Source organism: Puma concolor, chromosome E1, assembly GCF_028749965.1.
Source record: "Puma concolor isolate L17-30 chromosome E1, mPumCon1.1.hap2, whole genome shotgun sequence".
Classification (NCBI taxonomy): Eukaryota; Metazoa; Chordata; class Mammalia; order Carnivora; family Felidae; genus Puma; species Puma concolor.
Genome location: NC_141680.1, coordinates 49,836,263 through 49,858,046, shown reverse-complemented (window position 1 = coordinate 49,858,046; position 21,784 = coordinate 49,836,263). Strand labels below are relative to the sequence as shown.

The 21,784-nt window shown below is 42.6% G+C and overlaps 1 protein-coding gene across 7 annotated transcripts in view; it reads left to right on the top strand.

Moving 5' to 3' along the window:
- The window catches only part of PITPNC1 (phosphatidylinositol transfer protein cytoplasmic 1), a 270,127-nt gene extending 266,904 nt beyond the window's left edge, over positions 1 to 3,223 (top strand). For 6 of the 7 annotated variants that reach the window (XM_086687793.1, XM_086687795.1, XM_086687794.1 and 3 more), the window contains one exon: positions 2,240 to 3,223. In XM_086687793.1, the coding sequence (XP_086543919.1) occupies positions 2,240 to 2,556 (317 nt within the window). In that variant the 3' untranslated portion in view covers positions 2,557 to 3,223. The remainder of the gene's footprint in view (positions 1 to 2,239) is intronic. The other variant, XM_086687796.1, reaches the window with a different exon arrangement.
- Positions 3,224 to 21,784: the final 18,561 nt, after the last annotated feature.

Genomic DNA, 21,784 nt, shown 5'->3' with positions numbered 1-21,784 from the left:
AGCATCCATGAACACGGCAATAAGAAAATAACAGTCTTCTTTTCCACTGAGCAGTTTCAGTGCCTTCAAGGAAGGGAACTTCTAAGAGACTCTGGGAATGTAAAAACCCAATTCTGTATTTTGGATGCTCTCTGCCCCCTGCTGGATGTGTGGAGTAGAGCATTATACTAGCCACTAGAAAGTCTAATATTCCAAGATGACATTTATTTATGATAGCAGAAACATACTCCATTGACTAAAATTTTTCTGGGAGTCTCAATTATATTTTGGAGTAAATCCTTCTTTTTTAAAAACTCAATCTCATTTCTTAGCTTGTTTAATAGTCTTAGTATTTTTTAAGTGGTAAATTTATAGGTACAATTTTTCTTGTTATAGTCTAAATTTTCTACGATATCGATACGATCGTAATTTTGTATTTACTTTATAAATTTCCCCTTTCAGAATCTTTTAACAATTGCTCCCAAGAAATCCTCTTAAGGGTTTAGTTTTTTAAGAAATATTTCTGGTTTCAAAATAAAAAGCTTCTGCACAGCGAAGGAAACAATCAGCAAAACTAAAAGGCAACCGACAGAATGGGAGAACATATTTGCAAATGACATATCAGATAAAGGGTTAGTATCCAAAATCTATAAGGAACTTATCAAACTCAACACCCAAAGAAACATTTCTGGACTGCTCATGTTACGATATGACCTCATATATGCATATATATCTCCTAATGAGTAATACCATGTTATGAATATTCATTCCATAATTAATATTTCCAAAGTGGATGTATTGCGCCTTGCTAGCTGATGCACTGTCATCTCATGGTTCTACCACTCGGTGCATGGGAGAGGACAAGAATGAAAAACGGGTCTGTGGGAAGTTAAAATACATGTAGAAAATCCATGGGCAATAGCTTTCACCTTTTATTCAAGGACAAGCCCTTAGACTTCCACTCAGTGCTTTTTCTAATAAGCCCAGTTACCTATTTTCTCTGTTCCCAGTAAGGAAAAATGGCAAAGGGGACCAGGGATAGCCAGAGAGTGATTAATAAGAACCGTAACAATAGTGATGATGGTAATAGCCGTAGAGTTTTGAAAACTAGAGATCTCAAACTATTAAAAAAAAAAAAAAAAAAAAGGCCATGATAGAGGAGTCATCACTGTGTTGTAGCACAGTGATTTTCATATTAGGTCTAAATGGTAGCAAGTGTATGTAATACATTAAATATATGGCCGGAGCGGCAGGGCGGGGTGGGGTCCTGGCTGGCTCAGCTGGTAGAGTGAGCAAGTCTTGATCTCAGGGTTGTGAGGTCAAGCCCCACGTTGGGCATAGACATTACTTAAAAATAAAATCTGCTTAAGAAATAAATAGATTAGGGAAAGATTTACATTTAAAATAGATATATTTTTTTTACTTTCTCACTTAAATAAAAACATCTCAGGTGTTTAGAAAATCTCCCATCATCTGGCAATTCCTCTTACACGGGGCATCACTGAGTTTATTTCTTGAATGCTTTTTTTCTTGTATGTTTCCTTGAAAAATGGCTTTATTTTTCTTGGCTTTGGGAAAATTAGCAGGGTTTGTTGTTGTCATTATCTTACCTGTTTTTTTAAGCTGAATTAATTAAAATACAGGATGGATACATAGTCAGGATGGGTTCACAGTCAGGAAACCAGTAACCCCCAGAATACAAAAAAATACATTTATTGAATAAGAAGAAAATCTGATGATTTGCCTGTTTTACCCTATAAAGGTATACTTGCATGACCTAAAGTAGGTAATAATATGTGTCATTCCTGGGCCATTGATGGCTTTAACTGCCTTCCCTTTATAGAAAAGATAGGTCTAATAATAGCTCCATATATCATACCATACCCACCACGCATACACACACACACACACACACACACACACACACACACACACACACACACACACAGAGTCTGGTTCTGTACTCTGCTGATCAGTTCTAATTCAGAACATTTAAACTACTCACTGAAGAATGCTTTGGAAAATCTTGGGTGGATATTCATAAAGGAATTTTTTTTTTTCCCCAGAGGTTTGCCTTAGTAAAAAAAAAAAAAAAATTTTTTTAGGGTTTAGCATTTCAGTGTTACTTTTGGTTTATAATCTGGACAGACCTCTTTATGGTACAGTTCCCGTAGTTCCCTTAAAATCAGGTGTAGAGATAAAGCCATTTGCATCTCTTCTAAATGACTGGTCATTTTTCTATTTTTTTTTTTCTTTGAAGACATGACAATGGATGAAGTCCGAGAATTTGAACGAGCCACTCAGGAAGCCACCAACAGGAAAATTGGCGTTTTCCCTCCTGCGATTTCTATCTCGAGCATCCCCCTGCTGCCTTCCTCAGTCCGCAGTGCCCCTTCCAGTGCTCCGTCCACACCTCTCTCCACAGACGCACCAGAATTTCTGTCCGTTCCCAAAGATCGACCCCGGAAAAAGTCAGCCCCAGAAACTCTCACGCTTCCAGACCCTGAGAAAAAAGCCACCCTGAATTTACCTGGCATACACTTTTCAGATAAGCCATGTCGGCCCAAATTAGAGTAACTTCCTATGAATCTTTCATGGGGTTTTTATATTTTCATTTGGGTTGTTGGGTTGTTTGTTTGTTTGTTTGTTTGTTTTTAAGAATCTTCTGATAGAGAAAAAGACTGCTTTGTCACTCAACCATGTTCTTTCGATCTCTGAGTATGCATGTGGTTAAGTAATTTCCCATATAATACGATTCCCTAAGTATGCCACACAGCATCATACTAGATGTAAAATGTAAGGCTTGCAAAGGACAGAAGGAATCTTCTGTAACCACAGCTGGAAGCCGGGAGGAAGGCAGGAAGCCTTGTTTTTGAGCATTTGATGAGGTAGGTGTGGACTTAAAGAGTAAATAAATGAAAACCTTAGGCCACTGTTAACAGGGGTGGTAAAATAGTGAAGTCAGTCTCCTCTCATCAAACCTGAATTCTCAAAAATACTCTCAGGCATAACATACCTAACTGTTCGATTTCAAACTGTTTATCGCCAAGACTTGAATACTAGTACTTAACTGAGATTCCTATTTTGATTAATCTGACTCAGGATTTGGGGCCTAATTAACTCTTTAAATTTTTTGAAAATTTTAATTATCAACCTATAGAGGCTCCAAGTGCAATTAATGAGAACTTATTTATACCTTTCGCAGAATTTAATAAAGATTCCACTTGTTTCTGTCTTTTAATAACTTCCCCCTTTGTGCCCTTGTGGCCTCAGAAACCTTTCAGAATTGCATGGATGAGTTTGGCTGTAACTGACTGATTTGGGGATGGCTTGGTTTAGGAACCAAGAGGCCCAGGTGAGGCAAACGTCCTTTTTCTCTACAGGTACCAACAAACCCTGAATTGTCACCTTCCGTCATCCATTAAGGTTCACAGTATTTGCAATTAATTGAGTAGAATTCGTTGACTCTTTGTCTATTCTAAAAAGCGCAGGGGTAGTCTAAGCTGACTGGACTTTAGCACTGTCACGATGTCTGGTTTGGGAACCCTGAAAAAGAGAACTGTCTCCCATCCCTCTCCAGGTTTTACTTTTCATAGCATCCAGATTTCCCTGGAACAGATTGCCCATCACCGGACCTTAAAAAAGACTGTCCTTCTCTTGCTCTTACTTGAAATCCAAATATTGGGAATGCTGTAGAAGTGGAGTAAATGCTGTCGGGGGAGGGGGGAGGGAGGGGCGGAGTGAATGCGCAGAATTGATGACTCCTGTTTGTAGAGTATACAGGAAGCATGAGAAAAGGTGCCCCCCTGGCTAGCTTTCTTTTCTGCAAGTAGCCGTAATGCAGGATCAGAACCCAGGCTGACAGGAAGCAAGACCGTTCAACCCAAGTGGCAGAAAGCGAACTCTCCTTTGCTCTAAAGAGAAAACTCTGCCATCGTCGCGCCTCACTGCCTTTAAACGCAGAAGGAAGGGCAAGCAGAACCTAGAATTTATTTTTGTCCTCCAAGAGAGGAAGACGACAAGGTAGTTGGGCAACTCCGAGGCCCCAGCTAGCCTTCCTGACCATAACCTCCAACCTCAGGAAAGGGACCTTCCCAAAACACAGATTCCAAAGGAAACAACAGAAACCAAGGAGCGTGTTCTCCTTCCCACACAGCCTCTCAGCCAGTGGACCCTGCCTGCTTCTCTCTCTCAGCGCTCAGCACGCTGCATAGTGTCTTTCCAATTGATCAACTCTCCCAAGGTGCAGGCGCTGGCCCCACGAACCCAGCACCGAGTATTCTAAGTCCTACGTCAGACTGTCAAGATCATTTCTTTATCTACAGGTTGACATTGAGCTTAATAAGTAAATAAACCCAGAACTCAAAGGAAACCAGTTGCAAATAGCTTAGATCCACAGTGCGTCTCTTCCCTGAGAATGACGGCGCTACATGTAGTAAGACCTCTCTGCATGGTATAGTAGCATGATTTTTGCCTGTGGGAAAACTTAATCTTCTCAAACCTCTTGGACTTGCTCATTGGTCCCCTCTCCACACAGTAGTACTTAATGAGAATGTGTGGCTTTCGAGTGCAAACTTCTACTCTCAGAAGACACTGACTTAGTATACGTATTTGCTTACTGTTTGCCAGCTGAAATTTGCCAGGATGGGGCGGGATCGTTATTTTTGCACAGAACAGATTTATCTTGTGCAGGTTGTTAACACATCTGGCACCCAGTTTTTCCATTAATACCGTTGCCATTTTTCTTTCTTTGTAAAGCAGCTTCTGCTATCAAGGTCAACAATGCTATGTGCTTTAGAAAGCTGATTTCTGATTTCTTTCTGTGAGTTTTCTTTCTCCTGTAGCCAGTTCAGTAACACAGACATCAGTTTCAAAGCTGCCAATGATCGTGTGGTTTTTAGCCAACAAATGTGTGTGCACTCCAAGTATGTTCAGTTTTTCCTGTCTACATGTGGTTTGTGTGCATTTAAACAAGGGGGTGGGGGGTGCAAATATTCCCTTAGCTGCTTTGAATATTTAATCCGGTCATCACAAGGCATAAATGACTTCAATATTTTGTCTATCTTGATTTTTCACCTGTCCTTTCTTTTTTTTTTTTTTTTTTTTTTTTTTTTCAAAGTTTATTTATTTTTGGGACAGAGAGAGACAGAGCATGAACGGGGGAGGGGCAGAGAGAGAGGGAGACACAGAATCGGAAACAGGCTCCAGGCTCTGAGCCATCAGCCCAGAGCCTGACGCGGGGCTCGAACTCGCGGACCGCGAGATCGTGACCTGGTTGAAGTCGGACGCTTAACCGACTGCGCCACCCAGGCGCCCCTCACCTGTCCTTTCATATTCTCCATACATGAGTCTGTTTCTTGTGCGATACAAGCCTGCGATGAACGTGTATATATACACCATTAATAATTCCTATAAGGATGGAAATTAAATGCTTGCATGATGGAAACTTAGAAGAAAACAAAGCCGAAACTTGAATTTATTAAGCATGTTTGGGGAAACATAGAATCTTAACTCAGTGCCTCTGTCTGCAATGTGGAAACCTTCAACTTTGTTCACCGAAATTGTATTATACCTGTATATATATAAATATAGTATAGTGAATCAGACACCACCAGTTTTAAGTCTCTGGTAGCCAAATTAAAATAAATAATCCATAGAAGAACACATATGTTCACCCCATCTTTATCTCTGTCGTTAGTGGAGACCATCAAAATGGCCATAAATATCGTTGCTTTGGATGGATTTCAAATGGTGAAATACCCCTGTGCTTCTCATTGGCTATAATACAGCATTGTCGCTTTGGCTGTGCTGTCCCAGGATAAGAAGGTCTCCGTGTTTTTACTGCACAGACTTTCTCTGAGATGAGCTCTGAAGATCATCGCATTTTCCTACAGTTGGGCTGAAATAAAGCAAAGCAAAGGAAAAGCATAACAAAGGAGTCTGTGACGTCTTTCAGTTACCAACGTAATAACAGAAAGAGTTTGCTGGTGAACTAAGTTATAAACCTTCTGCTTTGGGTTTGCATCTGTGTGTGGGGGGAAATGGTTTTAATTTGGGAGGATTTAATACCCATGTTTTGGATTGTGAAAATAAATCTCTAAGGGGTGCAGTTGTGGGTGTCGAATGAACGCAGACACTTAAAAAAACACAAGACCTCCAAAAGCAAATGACACTGTCATCAACAGTGACCTAAGAGAAAAGATTCTGACACTTCTCAGGAAGTCATTTTTCCGTGAAAATTTCAAGACTACTGTCTTTATGTGTGTTTTCCAATTTTACTTACCTTAGCATCTCTGCGTGGCCTCAGAAACAACAAGGTCACTGGCTGGCTTACGTCAATAGGAATTTTACTTGTTACAAGGGCCAGAGTATAATTTAGTCACATAGAATGTGTATTCAGATAATCCAATAGAGAAGAATTGTCTAAATAGCTTTAGTCCCTTTCTGATCATCTGACTCAGTAGGCTAGGTGACAACCTGCCATCTGAGCCATAATTCTTGAAATTAAAAAGAAAAAAAAAAGGTCTGTTTAATAACTGCAGTTGATCATAAATAGACCATTTAAACTCTCCATTCTTGCTGAAACTGAAGTGTTACTCGAGAGCACAGTGTTGGCATGCAGAGACAACACCTACTGGGTTCTTCTGTGTTCTACCTTCAAAACAATCTGTTTGCATTTGAAATAGAAGTGTTTAAGCTTTTTAGGAGTTAGTGCAATAAGAGAATGTGAATATGTTAAGAATTTTTCAGATGCCGTTATAATGTCATTGTTAACAAGTGCATTAGGATAAGCCTCTGGATGTTTTTGCTTAAAATGGAAAACGTCTGTCGAATTGCAAGTTTCTCTTCAGTTTCTGTGTCCTCACCAAGAAGAGGTTCTTTGAGTTGTTGTTATCTCTATGCCCCTTACATGTGGCTTCGAGTGTAATTTTTTAGTGTTTACATTTCAAGCCGGGATCTGGATTAGTTACATCTATTGAGTCAAAATACCACTGCCACTGCCGAAGGACCAAGTTTTGGAATGCACAGTGTTACAGACTACGAGCAGAGCAAGCAAGGTTTGATCATCATACGTGCCATCCTCCTGTGTCATTTTATGGCTGTTTTGTGTTGTTGGTTTTTTCCCCCAGTTATTTATTATTGTTAATAACTTCCTTTTTCTTACATTCTATTGTAAATAAACTACCAAGCAATCTTCTTTCCAAGTGTAGCTTCCTTCTTTCCCTTTCTCAGCCATTCTCAAGGGAATGTTAGCAATTGTGAACTTGCGGGTTGCCGGAAAAGAAGCTTCAAGGAAGAAGGAACGAGCCAATGGTCGGCACTGAGACCTACTTCTAGGTAGGAGTGGGAGTGGGTAGAGTGAAGACAGAAATGCTTTACTGCCCTTTGTCAGCAGTCGTTTGCTACATACCTCCCAGCCTATGCTCTCTTCAAACCTGAAGCTAATGTCAACGTCCGTGTCCCGATTGCCATCAGGCCACAGGCTTCGTATAACTGCACCATAACTAGGCTTTCTACACCGAAAACTTTCACGTAATCATGTCACACTGAGCCGATGAACTAAAACGTGCTTGCTTTTATAGCTCTCATTTTGCCATTGCCACTCCCACCCCGCCTTTTAATTCTCTCTTCCACACACGCAGACTTCACTTTGTGCCAGCAAACTCAGGTACAGCCAGCCTGGCTGTTTCTTCCTGGGGCCAAACTAGAAAGGTTGCTAAGTATTTGGATGCTTACTGGTGAATAAATAGTTTGTAGTTTACCAGCTTACCAGTACTGCTTTTAATCAGTGTTTCCTGTTTGAGTATTACTCTTAGACGTCCAAATGCCCACACTGTTCTCTAAAATTCCCTGTTTCCCTTTGGGAGTTTTTGCCTCCAACCTCCGATTGTACCTTGGCCTGTCAAGTTCAGGATAAATCATGTATCCTTCCTCCAAGCCCTGTTCTGAAATACCCTCCATGAAAATGTTCCTCTCAAACCTGAAGCTTTGATGGCCTTGGAACAGCAATCAACCTGTGTGTACATGTACATACGTGTGTGTGTGTGTGTGTGTGTGTGTGTGTGTGTTTAACTCCACGTGGTTGATCGAAGCAAAGCCCTGTTTTCAAGTTTGTTATGTTGACTTTCTCCATTGAATTATCGGCCCTCTAATATTCCGTGCTCTCAAAAATTCCTTTTCTATAACATGCAACCTAGTGGGATATGCCATTCAAGTCCAAACATTAAACTGGGAAGATTGGAAACAGTCTGGTACTCTGCCTTAATGCTCTGGCTCTGGTCCCAGCAGTGAGGACTCAAGGTAAGATGTAGCCAAGGAAACTCGACATGGCTTCAAATCCTACTGAACGTGGCTGTTCGGTACAGCAACATTACGGAGCAACGTTACCAACCTTACAAAATGAACTAAACACCTGGAATTTAGAAGGCAGACACAAAAGCCTGGAGATCATCATTTCCCCTCCAATTTATAGAAGGGAGACTGGCCACTCTGTCTCTCGAGCATATTTAAGGACAGCCACATCTGGACCTTTGTGATTTTTTTTTAAACCTTTATCTTTCAAAATAACTTTCCTGCTTCTAAGCGATTCCACATGCAAGATGCTGGCAGTTTGCTGCTCCTGAGAAACGCTTGAGAATCATTGTGTCATCTTAAGCACACTAGTGATCACATCCAGAGCATTCCAAAGGTAGCTTTGCTGCCCTCTGTATGCACTGGTTAAAGACCAGCCATCAGTTCTTTTTTTTTTTTTTAATTTTTTTTTTTAATGTTTATTTTTGAGACAGAGCACGAACGGGGGAGGGTCAGAGAGAGAGGGAGACACAGAATCTGAAACAGGCTCCAGGCTCTGAGCAGTCAGCCCAGAGCCCGACGCGGGGCTCAAACTCACGGACCGTGAGATCGTGACCTGAGCCGAAGTCGGCCGCTTAACGGACTGAGCCACCCAGGCGCCCCAAGACCAGCCATCAGTTCTAATGTGTGTTATGCCTCTTCTCAGAACGTAACTTGAAAACTGATAAATGTTTCTACAAGTTTGAATTTCCTCACACTCATCTTAGACTTATTCTATGTATTTGCATTTTGCTAAAATCTATTCTATAGACCCGAGGACATGAATTTCACTTTCCACCTTAATTAAGCACTGTAGAGTTTGCTCTTTCTTCTATGGAAGGTAACTCATAAGTGCATACCTTTCTATAAAATGCTTTGACGATTGTGAATTGTTTTACAAGCACCTTTCCATTTGGTACATAGCCTGTTTACCATTTTTCATAGCTACATAATAGTCCCCCGGGTTGGAAATCCATAATTTACTTAAACATTCCTTTATTATTTGGCATTTAGGTTATTTTCTGGATTTTGTTATTATATAGAGTGTTGTTAGGAGCATCTTTATAACATAGTTTATGTCTTCTTTTTAATGATTTGTTTTGGGTAAATTCCCAGAAATTGAATTACTGGGCCAAAGGATATGAATGTTTTTATGACTGAGTATTTACTGCCAACATCTCTTCCAAAGAAAATTGTAACAATTTACAGTCCTGCTGACAATATATGAGTGAGAACATTTGTCTTTTTAAACAAGTATTTACAGTTTTAAAAGTTTACTACTCTCCACTTGTTAAGCAATTGCTAGCATCCAATTCCCGTTTAAGTCCTTTGTTGGTTTAACGTATTAATACTCTCTTTTTGGGTGTTCATGTGATGAAGGGCAAACGTAGACAAAGAAGTTCTCTGATTTATTTAGAGGTTCGGTGTCTTCGCTGGCTTACTACACTGCAGAAACATTTCCTACGAAAGAGACAAAAACATAAGGAACTCCATTTAATTGAATAAACAAACATCAATTCTCATTTGCGTTCGCACTTTCAGTGATAACATTGAATGCATCTTGACTTGAGGATTTCCTGAAAACCACCATGTAAACGCCAACAGAATTTTTTGGGGTGGTTTTGTTTTGTTTTGTTTTGTTTTGTTTTGTTTTTAACCAGGAGAGAATGAAAGTAAGAACTCAAGCTCACTGTTATTTTAGAATCCATGCTTTCCTGTTTCTAATAGGACCTTGGTAAGGAGAGCAGAAGCTTAAGTCTTTCCTTTAACTTCTTGGAAAGAACATGATGATAGATTGCATGTGTGTCCCCAGAAAAAAGGACATCAACAGACTGTGCATCATCCTCTCTCACTGACGCCACGGGAGAGCCACTCCTGGAGAAGAGAGAATTCTCCTCAAGGAGAATGGTCATTCCTCCCACATCACAAGGACAAGGAATAAAATCTACCCTCAAATTCGTGTGCCATCTGACTGCTGTCTTTACTTTTTTGTTGTCCGTGTCGTGTGTTTGGGTTAACTTTTTATTTTGAAAGAACTGTGGATTCGCAGGGAGTTACAAAGAAATGGGTAGGGATGTCCCGTACATCCTTACCCCGGCCTCCCCCAATAAATATGATAACCACGAAATTGATACAATCCATAAAGCTCATTCAGGTTTCACCGGTTCTACGTGCACCACATTGTGTGTGTGTGTGTGTGTGTGTGTGTGTGTGTGTGGATCTGTGCAATTTCACCACCTGTGTAGCTTCGTGTAATCACCATCGTATTCAAGCTACAGAACTGTTTGATTCCCACAGGACCCTCTCATACATGCGGCCACTGGTTCCGCCTCCCAAACCTTTGTGAAATATTTTATTAGTGAAATATTTCGCAGCCATATCTTTTTTTCACCATAACATACTCATCACAGCTCTCAAACGTTTTGGGGATATTTTTTAAAGTTTTTTTTTTAATGTTTTTATTTATTTTTGAGACGGAGAGAGACAGAGCATGAGCAGGGGAGGGGCAGAGAGAGAGGGAGACGCAGAATCCGAAGCAGGCTCCAGGCTCTGAGCTGTCAGCACAGAGCCCGACGCGGGGCTCGAACTCACAGACCGCGAGATCATGACCTGAGCTGAAGTCGGACGCTCAACCGACTGAGCCACCCGGGCGCCCCTTTTTGGCTATTTTTTAAAAGTTTATTAATTTAGAGAGAGAGCGTGCACCGTTGGGTTAGCTACAGCTGAGGGGCTGCGTTGGGGGATGTGGGAGGAAGGCTAATGTTTGAGTTTAGGGGCAGGCAATCTTGTTTAAAACCTTTAAAGGCTAAGCATTTGGATTTATATGTATTTCTTTTATTTTTTTAATGAGAGAGAGAGAGAGAGCATGTGCCAGAGGGGGAGGGGCAGAGAAAGAGAGAATCCCAAGCAGGCTCTGCGCTGTCGGCACGGAGTCCAATGCAGGACTCGAACTCATGAAACCGTGAGATCATGACCTGAACCGAAACCAAGGGTCAGTCACTTAACCGACTGACCCACTCAGGCGCCCCTACATTTTACTTCTATAAAGATAATTAAATGAGGGTACTTGGGTCATTTTTTAAAAACTGGCTAATTCATGTTATCTGGTGGGTCAATAGTATGTATACTCAGATTCTTTTGAGCAACATGACCTTGTATTTTCAGAATATAAAAATGTCAAGAACTTTCCTTTTTTCCTGATAGGCTAGGTCTAATTTACATCTAAATGAAAAAGCTTTTTCACATAAGACACCCTCCCCAACCTGATGAATGGCTTTTGAGACAGATCTAATTAATACACAGAAGTTTAACTAGAAAAACCAACATTTTGTTATTTGGATTTGCTAAGCAATAACACCGCCTCAGCTGAAACTCTTCAGTGAATCCTTTTAAGTAAAATTAAACCAAATGTACTCAAAAGAAGCATACATATCTTTAACAAGAGCCTCTTCAGATCTGGATCCAAATATGAATCAATTATTTTAAGTGTTTTTGGTGAGTTCCTCTCTTCCTCTCCTTCTGGAATCTTTTTTTTTTTTTTTTAAATGTTTATTTATTTATTTTTGAGAGACGGGGTAGAGAGAGCAGGAGAGAGAGAATCCCAAGCAGGCTCTGCACTGTCACTGCAGAGCCCTACACAGGGCTCAAACCCGAACCCACAAACGTGAGATCATGACCTGAGCCAAAATCAAGAGTCAGGCGCTTAACCCACTGAGCCACCCTGGCGCCATATATATAGAGAGAGATAGATACTTTTTAAATGTTTGTTTATTTTTCAGAGAGAGGGAGGGGAGCACAGAGAGGGGAGGGACAGAGAGAGGGAGACACAGGATCAGAAACGGGCTCTGCGCTGACAGCAGAGACCCTGACGCAGGGCTCAATCTCATGAACCGTGAGATCATGACCTGAGCGAAATCAGAGGTTTAACCAACTGAGCTACCCACGGTTCATGGGTTCAAGCCTCATGTCGGGCTCTGTGCTAAGCTCAGAGCCTGGAGCCTGCTTCAGATTCTGTTTCTCCTTCTCTCTCTGCCCCTCCCCCACTTGCGCTCTGTCTCTCAAAAAATAAATAAACACTTAAAATTTTTTTTAAAAAAAGAAAGAAAAGAATAGAACCAATTTAGGGGTGCCTGGCTGGGTCATCTGGTGGAATCCCCAACTCTTGATCTCAAGGTCGTGAGTTCAAGCCCCATGTTAGGTGTAGAGCCTACTTTAAAAAAAAAAAAAAAGGAATAGAACCAATTTATTTGTAGAGCTGACTGAGGAAGAACAGCTTGGTGAACGGACTGTCTTTAACCCTTGCTCACGCTAAGCTGACAAAGGAAGATGTTGGGGCCACAGGGGTGGAGGGGAACAATCCCCACATAGTTGAGCAGCGTCCTAGCCCAGACCCACTTGACCTTTCCCTGAGGCAACTGCACAAAGAAGTTCACTCGTACCCACCCCCGTGCTGCCCCATATGCCGGACCTAATAGAGTTTAGAGGTAGAATATGTTTAAGCAGCCTCAAACCTCATCCTCGGCCCCATCCCCCACATATTGGGAAAACTACCGGCACCTTCTTCCCAAGCTGACTTGGGTATTTTGTCGTTACCCTGCATCCTCTTCCTGCCTTCCCTGTGAAACTGGTTCCTAGGGCCAATCTCTGCTGGAGTCTTCATTCCTCACCCTCGTTCTGATAAAACTTATTCAGTAATCTAGTACTATCCTTCATCTTTTTCCCTTCCTTCTTTCCTTCCTTCTTTCCTTCTTCCTTCCTTCCTTCCTTCCTTCCTTCCTTGTTTCCTTTCTTCTTTCCTTCTTTCCTTCCTTCTTTCCTTCCTCCCTTCTTTCCTTCCGTCTTTCTTTCCTTCCTTCTCTCCTTCCTTCCTTCTTTCCTTCCTTCTTTCCTTCTGTCTTTCCTTCCATCTTTCCTTCCTTCCTTCCTTCCTTCCTTCCTTCCTTCCTTCCCTCTTTACTCCCCTCCTTTTTCCTTTAACTCCTTTCTTCTCTCCCTTCACAGTGCCTATCATGTATCAGACACGAGGAGAGGCACAGGGGACACAGTGAGCAAAAATAAATCTGGTTTCTCACCTTACAGTTTAGCGGGAAAAATATAATACTTAACATAGTCACACAAATGTGTAATTGCCGTCTGACACAGGGTCAGTGAAGGAAAGTTACACCCCTCTAGGAGAGTACACAACACAAGGAGAAGGCTGTGAAATCTGAAAGGTGAGTCAAAGCTAATCCAGGAGGAGCTTAAAGCATTCCTAGCAGGGCTGCCTGGCTGGCTTGGTGGGTTAAGTGTCCAACGTCAGCTCAGGTTATGATCTCATGCATCATGGGTTCAAGCCCCGAGTCGGGCTCTGTGCTGACAGCTCAGAGCCTGGAGCCTGCTTTGGATTCTCTCTCTGCCCCTCCCCTGCTTGCATTCTGTCTCTGTCTCTCTGAAAAATAAATAAAACATTCAAAAAAAATTTTTTAATGGGGCACCTGGGTGGCTCAGTCGGTTAAGCAGCCGAATTTAGCTCAGGTCATGATCTCACAGTTTGTGGGTTCAAGCCCCACGTCGGGCTCTGTGCTAACAGCTCAGAGCCTGGAACCTGCTTCGGATTCTGTGTCTCCCTCTCTCCCACTCCGCCGCTCACACACACTTTCTGTCTGTCTGTCTCTCTCTCTAAAATGTAAATAAACATTAAAAAGTTAAAAAAAATTTTTGATAATAAATAAATACTCAAAGCATTCCTAGCAAAGGCCTTGAGGTGGAGAGGGCAGACTGTATTTCAGGTTCTGAAGAAAACTACTATGACTTGAGTCAGAGAACAAGGGATATCTGATGAGAGAAGAACCAGGGAAGAATGGCAGGGGTCAAATCTTGCAAAGCCCTGGTGGGTAGGTAGGGTTGCCAGACTTAGCAAATAAAAATACAAGATGCCAAGGGTGGGTGGCTCATTCGGCTGAGCATCTGGCTCTCGGTTGGGCTCAGGTCATGATCTCACAGGCCCATGGGTCATGAGTTCGAGGACCAAATGGGGCTTTCAGGCTGACAGCGTGGAGCCTGCTTGGGATTCTCTCTCTGCCCCTCTTCCACTCATGTGCACGTGCCCTCTCTTTCTCTCTCTTTCTCTCAAAATGAATGGATAAACTTAAAAAAAGTACAAGATGCCAGGTTGAGTTTAATTTAAGGCGAGTGATGATATTTATACTAAAAGTGATTCTTCATCTGAAATTCAAACTTTACTGGGCATCCTGTGTTTTCTTTGGCAACCCTACTTGTGGGTCAGGTAAGGATTTGCTTTTGTTCTTCCCAAGACCAAGGCATTCAAGGGTTTGAAGCTGGGGAGCGGCATAATCTGATTACATTTTGAACAGGTCACACTGGCTACAGATTAAACAGGAACAAGCAGAGAAGCACGGGGACAAGGAACAATTACAGTGGCCCAAGGAAGAGCAGGGGGCTGGACCTGAGGGATGGTAGGGGAGAAGGGGCGGGGTGGACACGTTGAGCTAGGTTGAGAAGATCAAATCAACAGCGTTGGACACCTACCTACTCTGGTCCCACCTTCCACATGCCGATGGTGCTGAAATGCCCAAATCCGTATGTCTGACCTGAACCTCTGCCAGGAACTCTGGGCCCATGAGAGCTACTGCTTGGCACCTCAAGCTCAACACAGCCAGACTAGAACTCTAGGTCTGGCCTCTCCAAACCACTCCCTCCAAATCCCCCCTCCCCTGCCCCCGACCTCCTATGTCGGTAAAGAACACCCCCAATCCACCTGGTCACTCAAGCCAAAAGCACAGGGCTTGCTCTGGATTCCCCTCCCTCTCTCCTACCACACTCCATCCATCTACCGTCCTGTTGACTTCACCCCAAATCCCATCCTGAATCAGTCCACTTTCTCCTATTTCCATTATTACTAACCAACCACAAGTCACCATCTGTCGCACCCAGATGAATGGTAGAGTCTCAAAATTGGTCCTTCCATTTCCACTTTTCTTCACCTATAACCCATTCTCCCCTCGGGAGCAAAGGTAATCCGTTCAAAATAGAAATCAGATCTTAGCTTAAAACCCTTCCAGCACTTCTAATGGCATTTAGAACGTGCCAACTCCTCACCTTGGCTTACAGAGAGTCCTAGAAGATCAAGGCTCCTGCCTTTCTCCGCCTCATCACCATAGGTTGTCCCCCATCACCTGACCCCTTCTTGTCCCGCAAATCTCAGTGGGAAAGTCCCATCTTCAGGGAGACTTTTCTTGAGCAGACTGTCTCCCCCACTTCCCATGGGGTTGAGAGCTCCTTGGGAGTAGGAGCCTCATCTGTCTCATTCACTGCCAAATTCACAACTCCTAGGCCCTCATCAATATTTGTGAAGTGAATGAATACATAGGAACAGTTTGGATCTGGGAGACAAGGGAGAGGAAGTATCAGTGATTTCTGGCCAGATCCAATCTTCAGTCCAGTGACTAAAAACCACTTCCAGAGGCCAGACCCCTCCCAGATTGTTTATTTGTTCACCTGCCAGCAATCACTTTTGCAGAGCCCTGGTTTCTGCTCTGACCTCAACTTGGACCCTTAGTGACAAGTTGTCCAAATTCTTCCTGAAGATTGTTGGCTTCTGTGGACACTGTACCCCGCCCACCTGTCTAAAAGTCCTCAGCTTAAGGGGTGTCTGGCTGGCTCAGTCAGGGGAGCATGCAACTCTTAATCTGATCTCGGGGTTGGGAGTTCAAGCCCCATGTTGGGTGTAGACATTACTTAAAAATAAAATCTTAAAAAACAAAAACAAAAACCAAAACCTCTTCTGCTCCTCAGCTCGAGTTTTTTCCTCCTCCTTCCCTGTCCTGTGAAATTAAATTACAAGTGTTTGCTTGACCTCAAATTCCAAACACACCTGTTGCGTTTGGGCACAATGGAAGGGCATTAGCGTTAGACTGAAATGTGTGCCCTAAATTACCAAAAAATAAAAATTAAAAACAAAAAGCTTAGATTCTTCCTTTATCTCTGAAATTTACCGTGGGAAGTACAGAGGTGTCTGACTGAGTTTCAGTGATATTGTTCAATTCATCATGGCGGTCTCAACATTTGCCTCAAAGGTACTTTGAGATTCTAACACCGGAAAATATATCTTGGAGCATCTTAGACCATATTTAAGAACCACCATAACTTCCATATGATATGGAGATCTGGTAGAATATATATATCTGCCATGCATCTTCTTTTCAGAATGGTGCTTCTAGAAATGTTCCTTTGGCAAAGCTCTTACTATAACCCACTCATGCAATGTGCACACCACCAACTGTCAACCTTCCATGAAAAATCCATAATGGGCAACATTCTCCCTTTTGAATATGGGCAGGCATCCCTTCCTACCCGTTACATAATTAGACTTGTTCATTGTATATTTATCACCTAATTCTATTCTAGGAATTGAATGTGAGAGGCGATAACTTCCCCCAGTCTTCACGGCTAGGCAGCCAAGCAGCATAAACATGACAAACAATTCAGATGGAACAGCCTCAGCTCACAGTAAAATGTACAGGGTCACAGCTGCCTTTGAAGCCTGGCTCTTCTGTGTCTCTCACTGGCGATGGATACCCAGGCTATGTTCTTGCTCATTGACCTTGACTGATGCATCTTGGAAGTGGAACATTTTGACCCGTTCTTATCTGAGACTAGGTTACTGAAGCCTCCTAGTTCCCTTGTTACGGCTGGTGTCCTTCCAGAAAGGATTGCAATCTCCTTTAATAGTTTACCAAACTTAGACTCGAATTTACAGATGAACACGCAAATGCAGCTTCAGCTTTCTCAACCACCAAGTCTTACTTTATCCTAATGGATCAAGCCCACAGCCCATTTATTACAATGGCTTGCCATGTGAGTGTTCTTCTACTTAACAAACGTATATTAAACTCTTTCTTCTTTTACAGTAAACCCTATGCCCTACATGGGACTCAAACTCATGACCCCGAGATCCAGAGTCACATGCTCCACTGACTGAGCCAGTCAGGCACCCCTGTATTGAACCCTTTATGTAGATCAGACACAATTGCTGGTGCTAGGAATGCAAAGATGTAAAGTGATCGATTCACTCATTTAAATAGCATATTTTTTTTTTATTTTTTTTTTTAAATTTTTTTTTTCAACGTTTATTTATTTATTTGGGACAGAGAGAGAGACAGAGCATGAACGGGGGAGGGGCAGAGAGAGAGGGAGACACAGAATCGGAAACAGGCTCCAGGCTCCGAGCCATCAGCCCAGAGCCCGACGCGGGGCTCGAACTCACGGACCGCGAGATCGTGACCTGGCTGAAGTCGGACGCTTAACCGACTGCGCCACCCAGGCGCCCCTAAATAGCATATTTTTAATGAGTACCTACTAAGTGCCAGGAAATGAGGATGTGTAGGTTAATAGGACAGACAGGGACTCCCTATGCCCAAGAAGTTTATGATATAGGGGCGCCTGGGTGGCTCAGTCAGTTAAGCATCCGCTGCTTGATTTAGGCTCAGGTCATGATCTCACGTTGGGGAAATCAAGCCCTGCATTGGGCTCCACATCATGGAGCCTGCTTGGGATTCTCTCTCTCCTCTCTCTGCCCCTCTGCTGCTCGCTTGTGTGTGCACTCTCAATCTCTCTCTCAAAATAAATAAATAAACTAAAAAAAAAAAGTTTATGATATAGTTGGGGAGCCTAGGTGAGTGAGAAAACTAATTTTTAAAATTTTACAAACTATGATAAAAAGGAAACAAATTGTTAACAGAATGATGGGCAAGACTTGTTTTAGACAAGGTAGACAGGAAGGCCTCTCTGATGATGGTATCCTCATCATCTATCACCTGGATAACTACAGTAACTACAATAGCCTTCCAATAAAGTCCCCTGCTTGTGCCACAGGACATTTGCACTTTCTGCGGACAATGCTCTTGTCTCGGCTAACTCCATAATTAGCTCCCTCTCCTCTTTCATGTCATTTGCTCAAAAGACATCTTCTCAAGAACACCTTCTATGGTCCCATCCTTACTAAAATTTCACATACACACTTATCATCCAATTCCCCCCTCCCCTTTTCATTTCCCCCTTCTGAGCTTTTTTTTTCCCCTCCTTGCCACTTATAATCATGTAAGTTACAAAGCATAATACGTGCGTAATAAAACACATATTCCTGAACCCACCACCCAACCTAAAAAATAGAGTGATATCAATAGCTACTCCATATATGGCTACATATTTCATGAAATCCCCAAACCATCAAAAATCTATTACCGATTATGCAAGAATCAAGAAGAAGAAAGTTCTTTATGTATTGATAGGGAGTGAGCTACAAGACATATTATTTAGGTGAAAAAAGCAAAGGGCAGGGCACCGGATACACTATGCCATCCTTTTCGTAAAAGCGAGATGAAAAAAAGGTGTACGTACAGAAGACTTATATGGGTAGAAAATCTATCTGAAATGTTACGTAAAAATTGGTAACACTGATCATCTCTGAGGAGGAGGATAGGGTAGCTGGAGACAGGGATGGGAGAGTTTTTACTCCACATAGCCTTTGCATGTTTGGAATTCTGCGTAACCTATCGTATTCGTTTCCTGGTGCTGCCATAATTGGGTCCTAGAGGTCTGAGATCAAGGTGTCTTCAAGGTGACTTCTTCTGAGACCTCTCTCTCCTTGGCTTGTCCATGGCTATCTCCTCATGTCTTCACAAGACCTCCTCTTTGTGGGTCTGTGCCCTATTCTCTTCTCCTTCTCCTTTTTAAATTTCCTCTTCTTATAATAAAACCAGTCATACTGGATTAGGGCCTACCCAAATGACCACATTTTACCTTAATGACCTCTCTGAAGCTCTGTCTCCAGATACAGTCCCATTCTAAGGTACTGGAGGCTAAATCTTCAACATATTAACTTGGTTAGGGGAGGGGATGATTCAGCCCATAACCTCTATCACAAGAAAGAATGGAAAGAAAATGTAGGAGCGCCTGGGTGGCTCAGTCGGTTAAGTGTCCCACTTCAGCTCAGGTCATGATCTCTCCGTTTGTGGGTTCAAGCCCTGTGTCAGGCTCTGTGCTGACAGCGCAGTGCCTGCTTGGGATTCTTTCTCTCCCTCTCTCTCTCTCTGCCCCTCCCTCACTCACTGTCTCTCTCTCTCTCAAAATGAATAAACTTAAAAAAGTTGTCTTTCACATTATTTTTCATAAAAAATACTATTTATGTTACTATGTAATGAGTTTATTACTATTTTTAAAAATTTTTTTTTCAACGTTTTATTTATTTTTGGGACAGAGAGAGACAGAGCATGAACGGGGGAGGGGCAGAGAGAGAGGGAGACACAGAATCGGAAACAGGCTCCAGGCTCTGAGCCATCAGCCCAGAGCCCGACGCAGGGCTCGAACTCCCGGACCGCGAGATCGTGACCTGGCTGAAGTCGGACGCCTAACCGACTGTGCCACCCAGGCGCCCCGAGTTTATTACTATTTTAAAATGAGTAACTTTTTTCCTGATTCCTCAGTTTTAATTTCCAATACAACAAATATCAATAAATATAATCCGTAGAAACAAAAGCTACTTGTGATCCTCAATAATTTTTAAGAATTTGAAGGAATCCTGGGGCACCTGGCTGGCTCAGTCCATGGAACATGTGACCCTTGATCTTGGGGTTGAGTTTGAGCCCCATGGTGAGTATAGAAATTACCTAAAATAAAATCCAAAAAAAAAAAAAAAAAAAAAGAATGTAAAGGAATCTTGAAATCACAAAGTTTGAGAAACCCTGTATTTATTTAATTTTTAAAAGTAATCTCTACCCCCAATGTGGGGCTCAAACTCACAACCCTGAGATCCAGAGCTGCCTGTGCCTCTCACTGAGCTATCCAGCTATCCCTCTTCCAACTGAGTGAGCCAGATATCCCAAGAACCCCTGTTTTAAGTCTTCAAGCTGAAGGAAAAGGGAAAACACAAATTCAAAATTATGAGTAAGCTTTCACTATTTATTCATTAGTCGCACAAATATTTATGGGACAGGCATTATGCCAGATACTAGTGAAAAATCCAGAGTTCCTTCAAAGAAATAAAACATAATGGGTCAGATATTTGAGTAGGCTTTCCCAGTACTGGATGGCACATGTTACAATAACATCGGTGCATTGAATCATTTAATCCAGTCCCAGAGAATCAGGGTAGGCTTCCTGGAGGAGGAGGCAACGTCTAGGCTGGAACCAAACCGTGGGCAGTATGCACCAGACAACATTCAGTGGAGAGGCCGATTAACTGTCCTGGGAGGAAAAGGAAGGTTTCACAGAGGCCAAGATGGGTCGAATCTCATATTACTTCTTTTCCAACTAACAAAGGGGCCACAAATTCGTAGTCAAATTCCTTGGCAACTTTGAAAAATTAAAGGCCTGTTAGCCTTATTAAGAGTTTACAGTATTTGATTCCTTTACAGTAGCTAAATATCCTCGTCTCCAGTGTTGTAATGTTGTAGCCATAAAGTATCTCCACACATAAGGCGATCCATGTGGATGCTTGATTTAAATGTTGCCCTGATGTAACACCTGATATAGGTTTTTTAGTAATTGCCCATTTAGATGGTTTCTCCCTAAGAACATGAACTATTTATCGTTATTATTATTATTTTTTTTAATTTTTTTTCAACGTTTATTTATTTTTGGGACAGAGAGAGACAGAGCATGAACGGGGGAGGGGCAGAGAGAGAGGGAGACACAGAATCGGAAACAGGCTCCAGGCTCTGAGCCATCAGCCCAGAGCCTGACGCGGGGCTCGAACTCACGGACCGCGAGATCTTGACCTGGCTGAAGTTGGACGCTTAACCGACTGCGCCACCCAGGCGCCCCTATTTTTTTTTACATTACTAGTTAACTCAATCATGTTGACATTAGAAATCTCTCCCAGAAATGATGTAAATAAAAATTGCCCAAGAGGACCTTGCCCTTCACCTTCTATCAGACAAGTTCTTATTAGCTAGACAGGGCTCAGAAACAGAAGGCGACTGAGACAGATGCAGGTGGGTTAGGCATCTCACTTAGGTACAGGACTTTATCGAGTTTATTTAAAGAGGTAAATTTCTCTAGCACACTGTTCCTTGAGGCCTTGGTAAAGAATTCCCAGAGAGTTCACGTAGAGTAAAAACAAAACAAAACAAAACAAAAACAAACCCACAACCAAAACAAAAACGAGCTTATTTCTGTTTGGTCACCTGCCACGCCCAGCCTTCAGACTCTCAAATCCTTAGCAGAAGGCGCTGCATCTTGGGCAGCTGTACGCAACGTAAGCTTTCCCCAGCCTGCCCATCCCCGTCACGCAGAGTACATCCGGGACGCTGACGGGGCGTGGCTGGGAGGCGGAGTCTAGAAGGAAAGTCCAGGCTCCGCCCACCCGGCGGCGCCCACAGCCTTGCATGCCCGCCACGCCCGGCAGAGGTCGCAGGCTCAGCAAACAGGTTTGTTATTTGGCGAGCGCCTGTCCAGTTGCGATCCTAGTTCTCGC